Consider the following 13,307-nt stretch of genomic DNA (forward strand, 5'->3'; position numbering starts at 1 on the left):
AAAGGCGACAAGTAAAAGGAAGCTGAAGCAATAATGACTCCACGAGCAGAAAAAAAAAAAAAAATTAGAATGCTAAAGAAAAAATAAATTCTTTTCTTTTCATCCAACAAAACTTTTCCACGTCTCTGCGTTGTTGAGTCATTTTGGAAATCTCACAGGTTACTCTGAATTCTGTGAGCAACTCAAAAAAAAAAGTCCATGGAGGATCTGCATACCCAATGAACCAGTGTTACACATTTATAGACTTTTCCAGAATGCTTTACATCATAAAACAAGTGTTTAGTAGGAAGGTGCGTGCTTATGAGCTAAACTTTCACCCGTAGAGTCCAGAGGTCTTTTGGTTGTGGAGCAATAATTGGCCTCTTCAGGAAGAGTGGGTTTCCCTCACAGTAGAATTCCCTCAGCCTTAGATCCTGAAACTGGTAAAAAAAAAAAAAAAAAAGAAAAGGTCTTTTGCAAATGAGACAGTAGACTTTACTTTCTTAAGGTTCATTATAATTAGGATGTACATTCCACACTAGTATCTGATGAGTAGAAGACATTCTATTTGTTTAAAAAAAATTAAGAGTTTTAAAGGCATTGATTATATCCCCCATGTTGAATAGGGGGATGCTTACATTCACAGAAAGAGTCAACAACAAAATGAGGATTACTGAATCAGAGCCTGGAAACATTTGTAGTATGTGTTAGAAAACCAAGCATGATGAAAACAATTCTCAAACAGAGTAAAAATAAAATATTAGCTAATGCCTCGGCATCAGTTTTTGCTTAATGAAGACAAGAGGAACCTAAAATCTCATTATGAACTCTTGTGAAGATAAACAACAACAGAAGGAAGTAGCTGTGGCTCAGTCCTGCAGTGACTGCCAGGCATGGGCAAGACCTTGTGACAGGGCCTTGGAGTTACAAAATAAAACAGCGGAAAGCCGTGGGGGAGCAGAGTGTTTACAGGGATAATCTATAAAGAAAAATCCAAATCCTACAGGAATGCACCAGTGAAATAGACAATAAGAAAATCATTGTGTTCATAGTCTGTCTAGTTTGCCTTCACTAGAACCTGTAATGTAAACAGCCACTTCTCAGAAATGAAATCATTAAGGGAGTTGTGGTGAGGGGGGGGTTGGTAGGGGAGGGGGGACAGGAAAGAAGAGCAGATCTTCAGAGGGACTCTAGTAACTAGAAAGGCAAAGCAGGGGTGGGAGAAAAGAGGAGCAAAGAGAAGTGTGGGTTTATGTTAAGGTGATATATGATAACACAGGAGAGAGGTCGGCAGGGAAAGGTCTAGGAAAGCAGAAGAGGAAGTGGCTGGTGGAGATTCATGGAGGGAGAAGATGGAAACTGACTTGTATGTTTCTCTCAGTGTATCTCTATCTTGATGAGGTTATGATTATTTCTGAGTGTTTCTATGGGTCTGATTTTTCTCATATAGGTGGGCAGTTTATATCTTTGTCCATTGGTTGTAAGCTTATCATGTAGAGGGTTTGTGGATTGAGAATTTGACATATAAACCTGTCAATGGATGTGGTTTCATGTTTGTACCGGGCAGCGGAGGAAAGTAAGTGAAAAAAAAAACACACGGGGGTGGTCATATCCACCTGAGACAGAAGCAGCAGGGACGGTGGAGTGAACCATGCATGAGTGCTTAGACGTGGCATGGAGTGCCAAGTTAGAGATCTCTACACTGCCATATGGTGCCTCAGGTGCCGGCACTGGAGCGGGATAAAAGGTTTACTCAATTTAGTATTTACCTTAACAGAGAAGGGTGCTGAGCTAAGCGAAATTGACTGCAAGAGAGGAAAGAGGAGAGGGGAGCCAGGGTCAACACTGGTCCTGATTCTAAAGCATAAGCACCCCTGCCTCAGCCAAATCAATTCACTGACTGTAAAGGTGAAAAGGAAAATCAACTTTCATGAACCAGAATAAGCTGGCTCAGTCACACCACAGCATTTCATGAAATTTATGTAAAGAACAAAAGATTTATGTCATTTCAAGCCAAGGATTTGAAAGATAGCAATGATTTGTTAAATTAAAAATAGAGTGATTTAATACAACTTTCTGGGGAATTATGTTATTAAATTTTGAATGTTACAGTAAAGTTTATATAATCTATTTAAAATTTTTAGATGAAGAACTCCAGGCCTCTTTCTGTCACACTGAATCCTGGCCACACCAAAGACATTCCAACCTCTCTATTCAGTTTTAAGTATTATCCATTGCAAAGGAGCTACTTTGAGAGTTCGAGCCAATGTCACTTATAAGTTGGTGCTGGGTATGAGAAAATAGAATGTATTTCCATAATTTTCTACACAATCATTGTTTTGTTATTTCTTTCTGTCCTAGTAAACAGCAATTCACACATGTACCTAAACTCATAGTCATTTTTTAAAAGGAATTGTAGGTAAAGTACTTGCATAGAAGCATGAGGACCTGAGTTTTGAGTCTCAGTACCTACACAAAAAAAGCAAGCACAAAATTAAACACCTGTAGTCTTAGAACAGGGAAAACGGAGATGGTAAAATTCCTTGAGCTACCAGACAAGCAAGTCTAGATTGTGTTGGTAAGCTCCAAATTCAGTGAGAGATCCTCTCTCAAAAGATAAGGTGTGGAACCATCCCATAAAGACACTTGTTAAACTGTTTATAGCAGCTGTATTTGTAATAGCCAGAAACTGGAAACAATCTAGATGTCCTTCAGTTGATGAATGGATAAAGAAAATGAAGTATAGCTACACAATGGAATACTATCCATTATTAAAAACAAAGACTGTGAATTTTGTAGGCAAAGAGACAGATCTTGAGTGAGGTAACCTAGTCCCAAAAGGACATGTATGACAGGCATCTAGCATGGCTGTCTTCTGAGAGCTCCCTCCAGAAGCTGACTCATACAGATGCAGATACTCACAGCCAAATAGTGGATGTAGCTTGGGAACTCTTATGGAAGAGTTAGAGGCAGGGTTAGCGGACAGGAACTCCAGAGGAAGACAAACACAGTCAACTAACCTGGACCCTTGGGGTTCTCAGAGTCTGAACCACCAACCAAAGAACATACACAGGCTGGACCTAGGCCTCCCCACACGTATGTAGCAGATGTGCAGCTTGGTCTTTATGTAGGTACCAAACAACTGGAACAGGGGCTATCCCAAAAGCTGTTGCCTGTATGTGGATATATTCTTCTAGCTGGGCTACCTTGTCTGGCCTCAGTAGGAGAGATTGCGCCAGGCCTTGGGAGACTTGAAGTGCCAGGGTGAAGGAATACCCAGGGAGGCCCCCACCGCTCAAAGGAGAAGAGAAGGGAAGATAGGAGGAGGGGTTGTGGGAGGGGATGAGCAGGAAAGGCAGTGAGAAGGATGCAAAGTGAATAAGTAAAAAATAATAATAAAATAAAAAAATAAATACATCTATGTAGATTGCCCTAAAGCTGTTTGTATTTTAATGTTAATTCCACTTCCCCAAGAAGGGTTGCCTAGTTAAGTACTCCTAAGGTGACTTCATCTGAACCTTCCCATTCTAAGTAGTAAAATAAAGGAAAGCCAGTGACTGGGCAGGGAGAGGGAGAGAGAAGAGGTCTGAGGAAGGCAGAGGACAAGGGGAGGTCGTGGCAACATGGAGGTTCCCAAGGACCAGCTAGACCCAGGTGGGACTGATTGATGTTAAATAGCTATAAACATTAAGGATTTTATAGGTCTAATATATAGAAGGGCAGTATGTATCTTTATCTATTTAATGCAATCTTGTTGTGTAGAGGGCTTATGGGTTGAAAGTTGAATATATAAACCTGTATGAAAAGCTATTGGGCTGTAGAGTTGTGTTTGTGTTGAGTTTGTGGGTAAACAAACACTCAGGACAGAGGCAGAGAACAGATGGTAGAAAGCCACCAGGGAAGGAAGTTGCACGGACAGGGTTGGGTCATGAGGGTGGCTCGGGCCGAGCGACAGAGGTGCACTCGGCTCCGTATCAGGGTCTGGCCTCAGGGCCGATAGAGAAACAAACCTATTTATTCTTTAATATTTACTGCAGCACATCTACCAAAAAAAAAAAAAAAAAAAACAGTTCAGGGGCTATTTATTCACTGAGTTTGTCACTATACTTCTATCAAACAGACTATCCAATTTATCATCTCATTATATATAACAGATAAACCCCTCTGAGATCCTCCTGCCTCTGCCCGCCAAGTGCTGGAATTAAAAGTGTGCAGCACCATACTTGGAAGGAAGAAATTACATAAGTGGAAAGAAAATTAATACACATGTCAAGTAGGATACTTTTATTAAACTAGAGTCACACAATCTCTCCCCACACACTAAGTATTCTTCAAAATAAACTCCTTGAGAGCCTCATTATTTATGCATTATTAGGTGTCCTCAGCTAGCTTCTTAAGAGAACTAATTATTTGGCAGCCATAGTTACTCCATCAGGAAAGTCAACTACCTTTTGCTGTATGGACGAAATATATAACAGCTTCTCAGTGTCTCCCTTTGTGCCTATTCAAACCACCAGTGCTATAAGTTTAGCCAACACTGATAGAGAGTTTTATTCCTCCCCAACCTATGCTGGGTTTGCCCACGTCCTTTAACTCAACAAAGACTATGCAGCAGACAAGTAGTCAGGAAACACAAAGACAAGCCGCTGTTAAACATCCTACAATACCACACAACTCTGGACAAAGAATTACTAAGCCAGAAATATCCATGGTGCTCAAGCTGATCAATGCAATTTGAAGTCATCAGAAGAGAAATATATCCACATACAGGCAACAGCTTTTGGGATAGCCCCTATTCCAGTTGTTTGGTTGTTGTTTTTTGTTTGTTTTTTTTTTTTTTAAGAGAGAGTTCACACCAGCTCGGTCTTAACTGTTATTCCTCAAGTTTTATGTTGCGACTCAAATATACGCCATCTGAGACTAGAACAGCCATCTGTGTTCCCCTACCTTCGCCGCGTGTCCGTGCCCTTTGTATAAATCTATAAAGAGCAGGGACAGTCACCACTGAAAACTATTTCAGCCTTTGTTACCTTTAAGACCCGGGTCTTGGCGGTGCGGGCAGGTGGAAGAGGCCGCCCACGGCCTCACCGTTCAGGAGGGCGGCCGCTGGGATGTGGTAGAGGGATGGGAGAGAAAGAAGCAGAGTGCACTGTGAAAAGGGGCAGAACTGCAGGCCACCTGCGTCCATGCTGAAGGCCACATCTGTGTCAGAGGCCTACAGCGGCAGGGGGTCTGTGTTGATACCCATGGCCCATGGTACTGTCAAAGGTCATGCAAATGTCCGTGGTCTGGGCTTGCCCCTGAAGCCATGTGGATGTCCAAGGACCTTGCTGAGCTGCCCCTGCCCTTCACCAGCCACTGAACAACGGCACCATTGGTGAAGAACTCAGCTACCACCCAGACCCAGATCCAGGGCTCCGAGTCGGTCCACCCCAACATCTATCCCATCTATGAATTGCTGGAGCACAGAAAGGGGCTGGTTCTGCAGATCCAAAGCTACAGGGTCTCCATGACTCAGGGCAACAGCAGTCTATACAAACGGAGTCTCAGTGAGGGTCCAGTATTGATAGTGTAGCACTCACCAGAGGCCCTGAGCGAGACCAATGACTCCTTGCAATGGAGTTTTGCAAGTGAAGGTGTCTGGGCAAAGGGGTATACTGTGAGACACACGGTGATATGCAGCAGGTCCCCAGTGAGATGGTTTAGGTTCTCTGGCCTTTTTTTGTTTTGTTTTTCTTTTTGTGAGGAGGTCATTGGGCTGGAGGGTAGATATGGAAGAACAAGAAACTGAGTGGGATCGGGTGCATAATGTGAAATTCACAAAGAATCAATGAAAAAAAAAAAACCAACTATGTCTTAAGTAACTCCACACTGTGAACTCTAAATTCAGTAAATACAGAGTCATTACTGACTATGAGGTAATTTATTACGGATGCTCAGTAGATAACTGATAAAGAAACGAGCAGCATAGAAATGCAGCTCTACCCAGACTTTCTCCACTTGCAGTGTCCTTTGTCAGACTGGATAAATTCATACCAGGATTTACACAAAGCAACATGCTGCAGCAGCACCTTGCTAAAGTTCATTCCAGCATAGCCTAAAACCACAGGGAGCTCAGCAAGGGGCATATGGGGAAACAGTGTTTAACGTAAACAAGAGAGGCTGAGGTCTCCGGAGGACTCAAAGATACGAAATCTACATTAAATTACTATGCACTCCTGAGACCATCTCCAAGCTCAAGAGGCCAACTTGTAATAAGAACTGGGCTTTCTAAATAGACTCAGTTGGGAGGAGATAAAACTTAAGTACAAGAGCTCTGACATCCAAAAAATTATATTTAAAAAAATATATACTTCTTCTTTTAAATATGAATAAGATTTGGCAGCCACTGGGAAATCAAACACAGAATGGTAAACCTGGTATATATAATGAAAATTGCAGAGTGATTTGTCTGAGGACATAATTTGTAGATAAGAATGCAAAAAAAAAAAAATTATACTGGAAACCCTTCTCACACCCTCCATAAGTAGTAGAAGGGAAAAGAAGCAGAGCGTGATCTAAAATCTTAATTCTTCATATCTGACAAATATATGCCCCAAGAAATGATCCTTAGTGAGAACAGACAAGGCTAAGAGCCAAACCTGGCAGAAAGGAGAAACTTGGATGTTCAGCCTTTAAACACATACAGAGAGCATGGAGAAGACGCTTTTTTCAGACCAGAGAGGTGGTGCTCAAAGTATCTAAGCTTAGTTCCTCCCGACCTTCAATATTCTCAGCCTTGAGGAGCACTGTGTAATTTAATGTAGACGACTTACCAATACTGCCTCTGAGTTCATGTGATGCCTCAGATGCGCCACAGTTTCTCCAGTAACCTCTCTAAACATCAGTGATTGAAGGGCTTGCTGGCCTCCCCACCCTGTCCCCATCTTTGCTTTACAGCCCACTTCTTCTGCCCTTTGAGCTGAGAACTGGTAACTCAGGTTCTCTCTGTCCTATCAATGCCAACTTACAGCGGGGTGACATCTTTACAAAGACGTTCAGATCCTGTCCCTCCTGGCCCAGAACTATCTGGCAGCTACTTACATCACCAGAAATGAAATTCTTCACTATGACTTTCTGGCTATTGCTAAGTGTACCTTGTACTGTATCTCAGCCCTAATCTCCTTGTGCTTGCTTTTACGGCTCTATTCTCTCTCCCTCGACTGGGGTAAGATTGGTTCCTTTTTTCCCTAAGCATTTCTCTCCTTTATGACTCTTTAGCCCCAAAGTTATCCACTCCCTTAAGATGAGAGTATATGGAATAACGTCTTGGTGCTTTGCCAGAGGAGGTCTCTTTTTATCCCCAAATGGGAAAACCAAACAAAATCTCAAAAATAATCTGGAGAAGCAACCAAGGAAAATCACTCACAACATAGAGCAGCTGGAAGAGAATACATCAAGAAATGGATGATGATACCTTCTCTTCCTTGTCAAAATGCAAAGACCAAAATTAGAGCTCTCTCTTCCATATTGAGGGGAAATCAAAAAGGATTAGAGAAACCTCTTTGAAAAAAAAATGAAGTTACTCATACTATGAGTAACAAACACTGGGAATGAGAGCAGATGTTTATAAGTAAAACGTACCCCTCGGATTTGAAGAGAGTGTTTATGTATTTACAACAGGCGCTTGTCTACTTGTATATCTAAATCTTCTGTCTCTCTGGCTTTCACTTCACCTGCCTTGAAATCCTAATTATGAGTCCACATGGCACTCAGCCTTCCCTGTCTCCAGCAACAGGTATCGTTTTCAGATCTGTAGCCCAGAGCTCACCGATTGCCCATATATTCCTTATCGCCACCTTCCAGACACCCTCAGTGGCCTCTGGAACACTTACTGCAACCAACATGCCCACTAAGCAACACTCACTTCAACAACCTTTCCCAACTTGAATTCTTTTCCCAACTCTGACCTAGCTCTCCTCAGAGCCACATTGCCCTTCACTTGGTCTTTACTCAGGACAATTTCATCCACACAAACAACTGTCTTGCGGAAATGGCTACCGCTCTACATCTCGTAGCCTACTATGCACTCGGTCCTTCAGAAAGTGTTCACCACCAGACCAGTCTAAGGGAGAAAACATGGCCTTTTAGTGTTGGTCTTCTTATGGCGCTTTCTCTTTCATCTCAGAGCAATCTCACACAGCGAGTTAATTCTGACAGTGGAGTTTTATTGTTTGGTCCTTATGTTGTGGCTTTATGTTAGCTGGGAACTGAACTCTGGTACTTTACAGATGATAGGCGGCACCCTCCCTCGGAACTGCGCCATCGACCCCACAGTTCCTTACACAATATTACATTTTCCTAAATTTATTGCTTTTATAATAAAGAAAACTGAAGTTCGTTCCTTCTTTTTGTTTTGTAGATTTTTTTTATTCCTCTCTCATATATTACATCCCTACTGCAGTTTCCCCTCCCTCCCCTTATCCCAGTATCTCCCCTTCAACTCCCCTCTCTCCCAGAACTATTCATCTCTGCATCCCTTCAGAAAAGAGGAGGCTTCCCAGGTACATCAACCAAACACAACATAACAAGCTACACTAAGACCATCACATTCCATCACATCAAGGCTGGACAAGGCAACCCAATAGGAGGAAAAGGGTCCCATGAGTCAGGGAAAGGTCCCTGTTCCTTCTGTTAAGACGCCTTCTATCTACTTATCCATAACATGGACCTACGTCAGACCCCACAGACCCCCTGGCCTCTGCGAGCCCCATGAGTCCCACTCAACTGATTCTGTGAGCAGGTTTTCATGATATCCCAGACCCCTCATTCCGGGCTCCTTCCTCCCCTCCTTCAGAAGACTTTTGAACTCTATCTAATACTTGGCTGTGGTCCTATGCATCTGCTCCCATCAGTGCTGGATAAAGTCTCTCTGGTCTCTTTAATGATGATTCCCGTGGGCTCTGTAACCAAAACACTCTGCAGGCAAGACAAACTGCAGGTCGAAGGTTCTGTGGCTGTGTTGGTGTCTCAATCCCTCCACTTGAGGCCTTGGCTGGGCCAGTTCAGGCTCCGTGTCTCCCATTACTATGAGTCTTTGCTTCTATAGATCCTACAGTTTCTATTACATCCGGTTTCCATTTCATCTCAAAATGATCCCCAATTCTAGTCTCCCCCAGTATTTTTCTCCCTCCCGCCCCCAACCTGATCCCTCAGGCTCCCAAATCCACACATCCCTAATCCACCAGAGAAATCTATTCTATTTCCCTTTCCCAGGGAGATTCAGGTATCCTCCCTTAAACTCTCCTTGTTACATACCCTTTTTGGGTCTGTGGATTGAAGCATGATGATTGTCTTTTACTTTATAGCTACTATCCACTTATAAGTGAGTACATACCATGTTTGTTATTCTAGATCTAGGTTGCCTCATTCCGGATATTTTCTAGTTCCATCAATTTATCTGCAAATTTCATGGTGTCATTGTTTTTTTTTTTTTTTTTTTTTTTTTTTTTGACATCTGAATAATACTTCATTGTATAAATGTACCACATTTTTCTTTATCCATATGGTCGCTTCCAATTTCCAGCTATCATAAATAAAGCGACTACGACCATAATTGAACAAGTGTCCTAATACATAATGGAGCATCCTTTGGGTATACAGCCAGAATTGGTTGGTATAGCTGGGTCTTCAGGTACAGTGATTCCCAGTTTTCTGAGAAACTGCCATATCTGTTTACCAAGTATCTGTACACTGTGTAATCCCAGGTTGCCACCATACCATCAGTGGAGTTGTGTTCTCTTTGCCCACATCCTCACCATCATGAGCTATCACTTGTGTTTTTTACTTTAGCCATTCTAACAACTATAAGATGGAATCTCATTAGTTTTTATTTGCATTTTATGGGTGGCTAGAGATGTTGACATTTTCTTAAGTGTTTCTTGGTTAATTGAGATCCCTCTGCTGAGATTCTGTTTAGATCTCCCATGCTCATAGATCAGTAAGATTAACATAGCAAAAAAAAAAAAAAAAAATGGCCATTTTACCACCTACAAATTCAATGCACCCTCCCATAAACTTTCCAATACAGTTCTTTACAGACCTTGAAAGAACTATATTCAACTTCACATAAAAAAAAACAGAATATCTAAAGCAATCCTATACCATAAAAGAACTTCCACAGGTATCACCATCCATGATTTCAAGCTGTACTCTAGTACAAAGTTACAGTAATAAAAATTGCATGGCATTGGCATAAAATAGACAAGTTGATCAAAGGAGTTAAAATAAAGACTTGGATGTAAATCTACACATCTATGGACACCTGGTTTTTTATAGAGAAGCCAGAAACATACAATGGGAAAAAAGTGAATATTCAACAAATGGTACGGTACTAACATGTCTACATGTAGAAGAATGTATTATCCTGCACAAAACTTAAGTCCAAGAAGATCAAATACCTCAATATAAAGCCTGGTACACAGAGGCTGATAGAAGGGAAAGTGTGGAATAGACATTAATACATCGGCACAGGAAACAACTTCCTGAACAGACCAATTGTGTAGGCACTAAGAACAACAACCAATACATGGGACCTCATGAAACTGAAAAGCTTCTGTAAGGGAAAGGACATTGTAACTAGGACAGAACAGCAGCCCACGAAATGGGAAAGGACTTTCATGAATTCTACGTCTGACAGAGGGCTAATATCCAAAATGTAGAAAGAACTCAATAAATTTGAGATCAACGAACTAAATCTCATTTAAAGAAGGAGTACAGATTCTTTTTATATTGGAAAGCAGACCAAAAATTAGCTCCTGGGTGTGAAAAATAAATAACATGTACTCTGTAAACATCAACTCTCATATTTTTTGGTTTCATTTGTTTTTGTTTGGGGTGGAGGGTTGTTTCATTTTTGTTTTGTTTATGAAAAGCCATCAGTCTTCCCCACCTTTGAACCTGGAGAGTAAAGCCAGACCCCTAGTCAGGGCCTCCACTAAATTCCTTGAAAGCCTGTATTCTTTCTGCCTCTCTTAAGGTAGTTGCACATTTAAATTTCCCTTGGGGACCCTCACAATTAATTTGACACATGGTTCCACTTACTTCTTTCTTCTACCTGTCTCCCTTTTTAGTCATTACATTATCCAGGCACTATAAATGTCTCTACATACTCTGCTTGAGTGTGTCAGACCCTTAACTTCTAAGTGATGAAATAGCCATACTTCAGCTATATTCGCTTTCTCTATTCACGTGTTCTGACCTACACAGATAGAGCAACATGCACATCTTTTCACATAGTTTACATGTCTAGTATGTCACTATACTGGCTGGTTTTGTGTCAACATGACACAAGCTAGAGTTATCACAGAGAAAGGAGCCTCCGTTGAGGAAGTGCCTCCATGAGATCCAGCTGTAAGGCATTTTCTCAACTAGTGATCAAGGCGGAGGGCCCAGCACATTGTGGGTGGTGCCATCCCTGGGCTCATTGACCTGAGTTCTATAAAAAAGCAAGCTGAGCAAGCCAGGGGAAGCAAGCCAGTAACATCCCTCCATGGTCTCTGCTTCAGCTCCTGCTTCCTGACCTGCTTGGGTTCCAGTCCTGACTTCCTCTGGCGATGAGCAGCAATGTGGCTGATTAAATCCTTTCCTTCCCAACTTGCTTCTTGGTCATGATGCTTTATGCAGGAATAGAAACCCTGACTGAGACAGTCACCTTCACCTGCAGTTTTGTTTTTGGTATGTATACATAAGACAGGCCTATTAATTATCTCTCTATGTTTATTCTATAAAACTGACTTTACTAAGGGTGACATATACCATTTCAAATCTGTCTCCTTTGGTATTAGACATTTATATTCTACTTTTTAATGGCTTCATTCTGCACATAGCTTGATCAGCAAAGACTCTTTAGTGATATACTCTGTTTGCTAAAACTATTTTGTTTCTGAATAATTTATATTAAAAATAAAACTAAAATTGTTTTTCTCCAGCTGTTTAATCATAAATTGCTTAGTCTTCAATCCTAATTCATTCTGTTCAGCATTAATGAATCACTATAAAAACTCATCGAAATGATCATATTCAGATTATATCACGAAGACTGAAAATCTTCCTTCTCATACTTGTAATGAGCTCACATTTATAACATGGTGGTAAATGACCAGTTTCAAGCCTGGTCCTTACGGTATTTTCTTTTCTTTCTTTTTATCATCTTCCTGCTTTTCACACAATGATGTTTTGCTCTTCCTCTTTTTTTCCATTCTTCATCATTTCTACAATATTATTCTCTAATATAAAACTCTTTGGTCTCTCTGGTGATTAGAAAACACCAGCACAAAATATCTACAAGCTGTGGGCATCCTTATCTTATATTGAACTCAGAAATACATTCTCTGAATTTGTACTGGACACACACACACACACACACACACACACACCTCCCATATCTTTTCTGAGTTGTGCTGTCAGTCTATAAAGCTCACGAATCAGGAAAGAACATGTTCTGTGCTGGTAGAGCATTGCGGAGAGTTTGCAGAATGTCAGTTCTTTCCTACTCTGACTTTAAGAGATTCTCAGAAGTTCTAACTATCCTCCCTTGACTACAGACTAGGCTTCGGGATTCCCTTCTAATGAATAAAATATAGCACAAAAGCACATATAATTTCAGAAATTAAACCACCACAATGTCTTATGGTCCTCTTGTTCTTACATCACTTGCTCTGAAGAAAGCCAATTGCCATGAAGTGGGGATGTTTAGGCAGTCCACATGGGAATGAATCTGGGTTTTGTGCTACAGCCTTGTGAGTGCACCATCATGGAAATAGAGCCTCTAGGCTTAGGCAAGCCTTGAGATGACTGAAGTCCCTGAGAACTTGGTTCCAGCTCATGGGAAACCTTAACTTAAAAACACAGCTAACTCCGCTCAACTTTGTAAGCAACAGGTCTTGTGTAAAATAATGTACCAGGGATGCTTTTAGTAGATACGTCTTCTGGCACATGGTCACAAAGTTATAGGTAACTAATATATAGCATCTATTTTACTAAGCAAACCAAGAAATGTCCTGATAACTCCTAGCATCTACTAAGAACAATACTCTAAGCAAAAAAAAAAAAAAAAAAAAAAAAAAAAAAGAAAGAAAGAAAAGAAAAGAAAAGAAAATCAGCATAAAGTAGAATGATCTAAGGCTGAATTCTGTTCTAGAACTCACCAAACACATTGCACTGTAATGGACTATATTCTAAGTTTTATTCTCATACACACAGATAAGTATATCTCCCATCTGTCATTAAAGAAGGTTTCTTTATAGCAAGGGAAGATCTGGACACAGTGTAGAGATCAATGGGTCATG

General features: G+C 41.0%; 1 protein-coding gene across 1 annotated transcript in view; it reads right to left on the reverse strand.

Moving 5' to 3' along the window:
- Positions 1-13,307, reverse strand: part of LRRC69 (leucine rich repeat containing 69) — a gene marked incomplete at its 3' end in the record, with an annotated part of 81,353 nt that overhangs the window by 21,224 nt on the left and 46,822 nt on the right. Inside the window, exon 6 of the mRNA XM_080938635.1 lies at positions 318-419. Coding sequence (XP_080794761.1) covers positions 318-419 — 102 coding nt within the window. The remainder of the gene's footprint in view (positions 1-317; positions 420-13,307) is intronic.

The sequence above is a fragment of the Micromys minutus genome (assembly GCF_963924665.1).
Source record: "Micromys minutus genome assembly, chromosome: 26".
NCBI classification, from domain to species: Eukaryota; Metazoa; Chordata; class Mammalia; order Rodentia; family Muridae; genus Micromys; species Micromys minutus.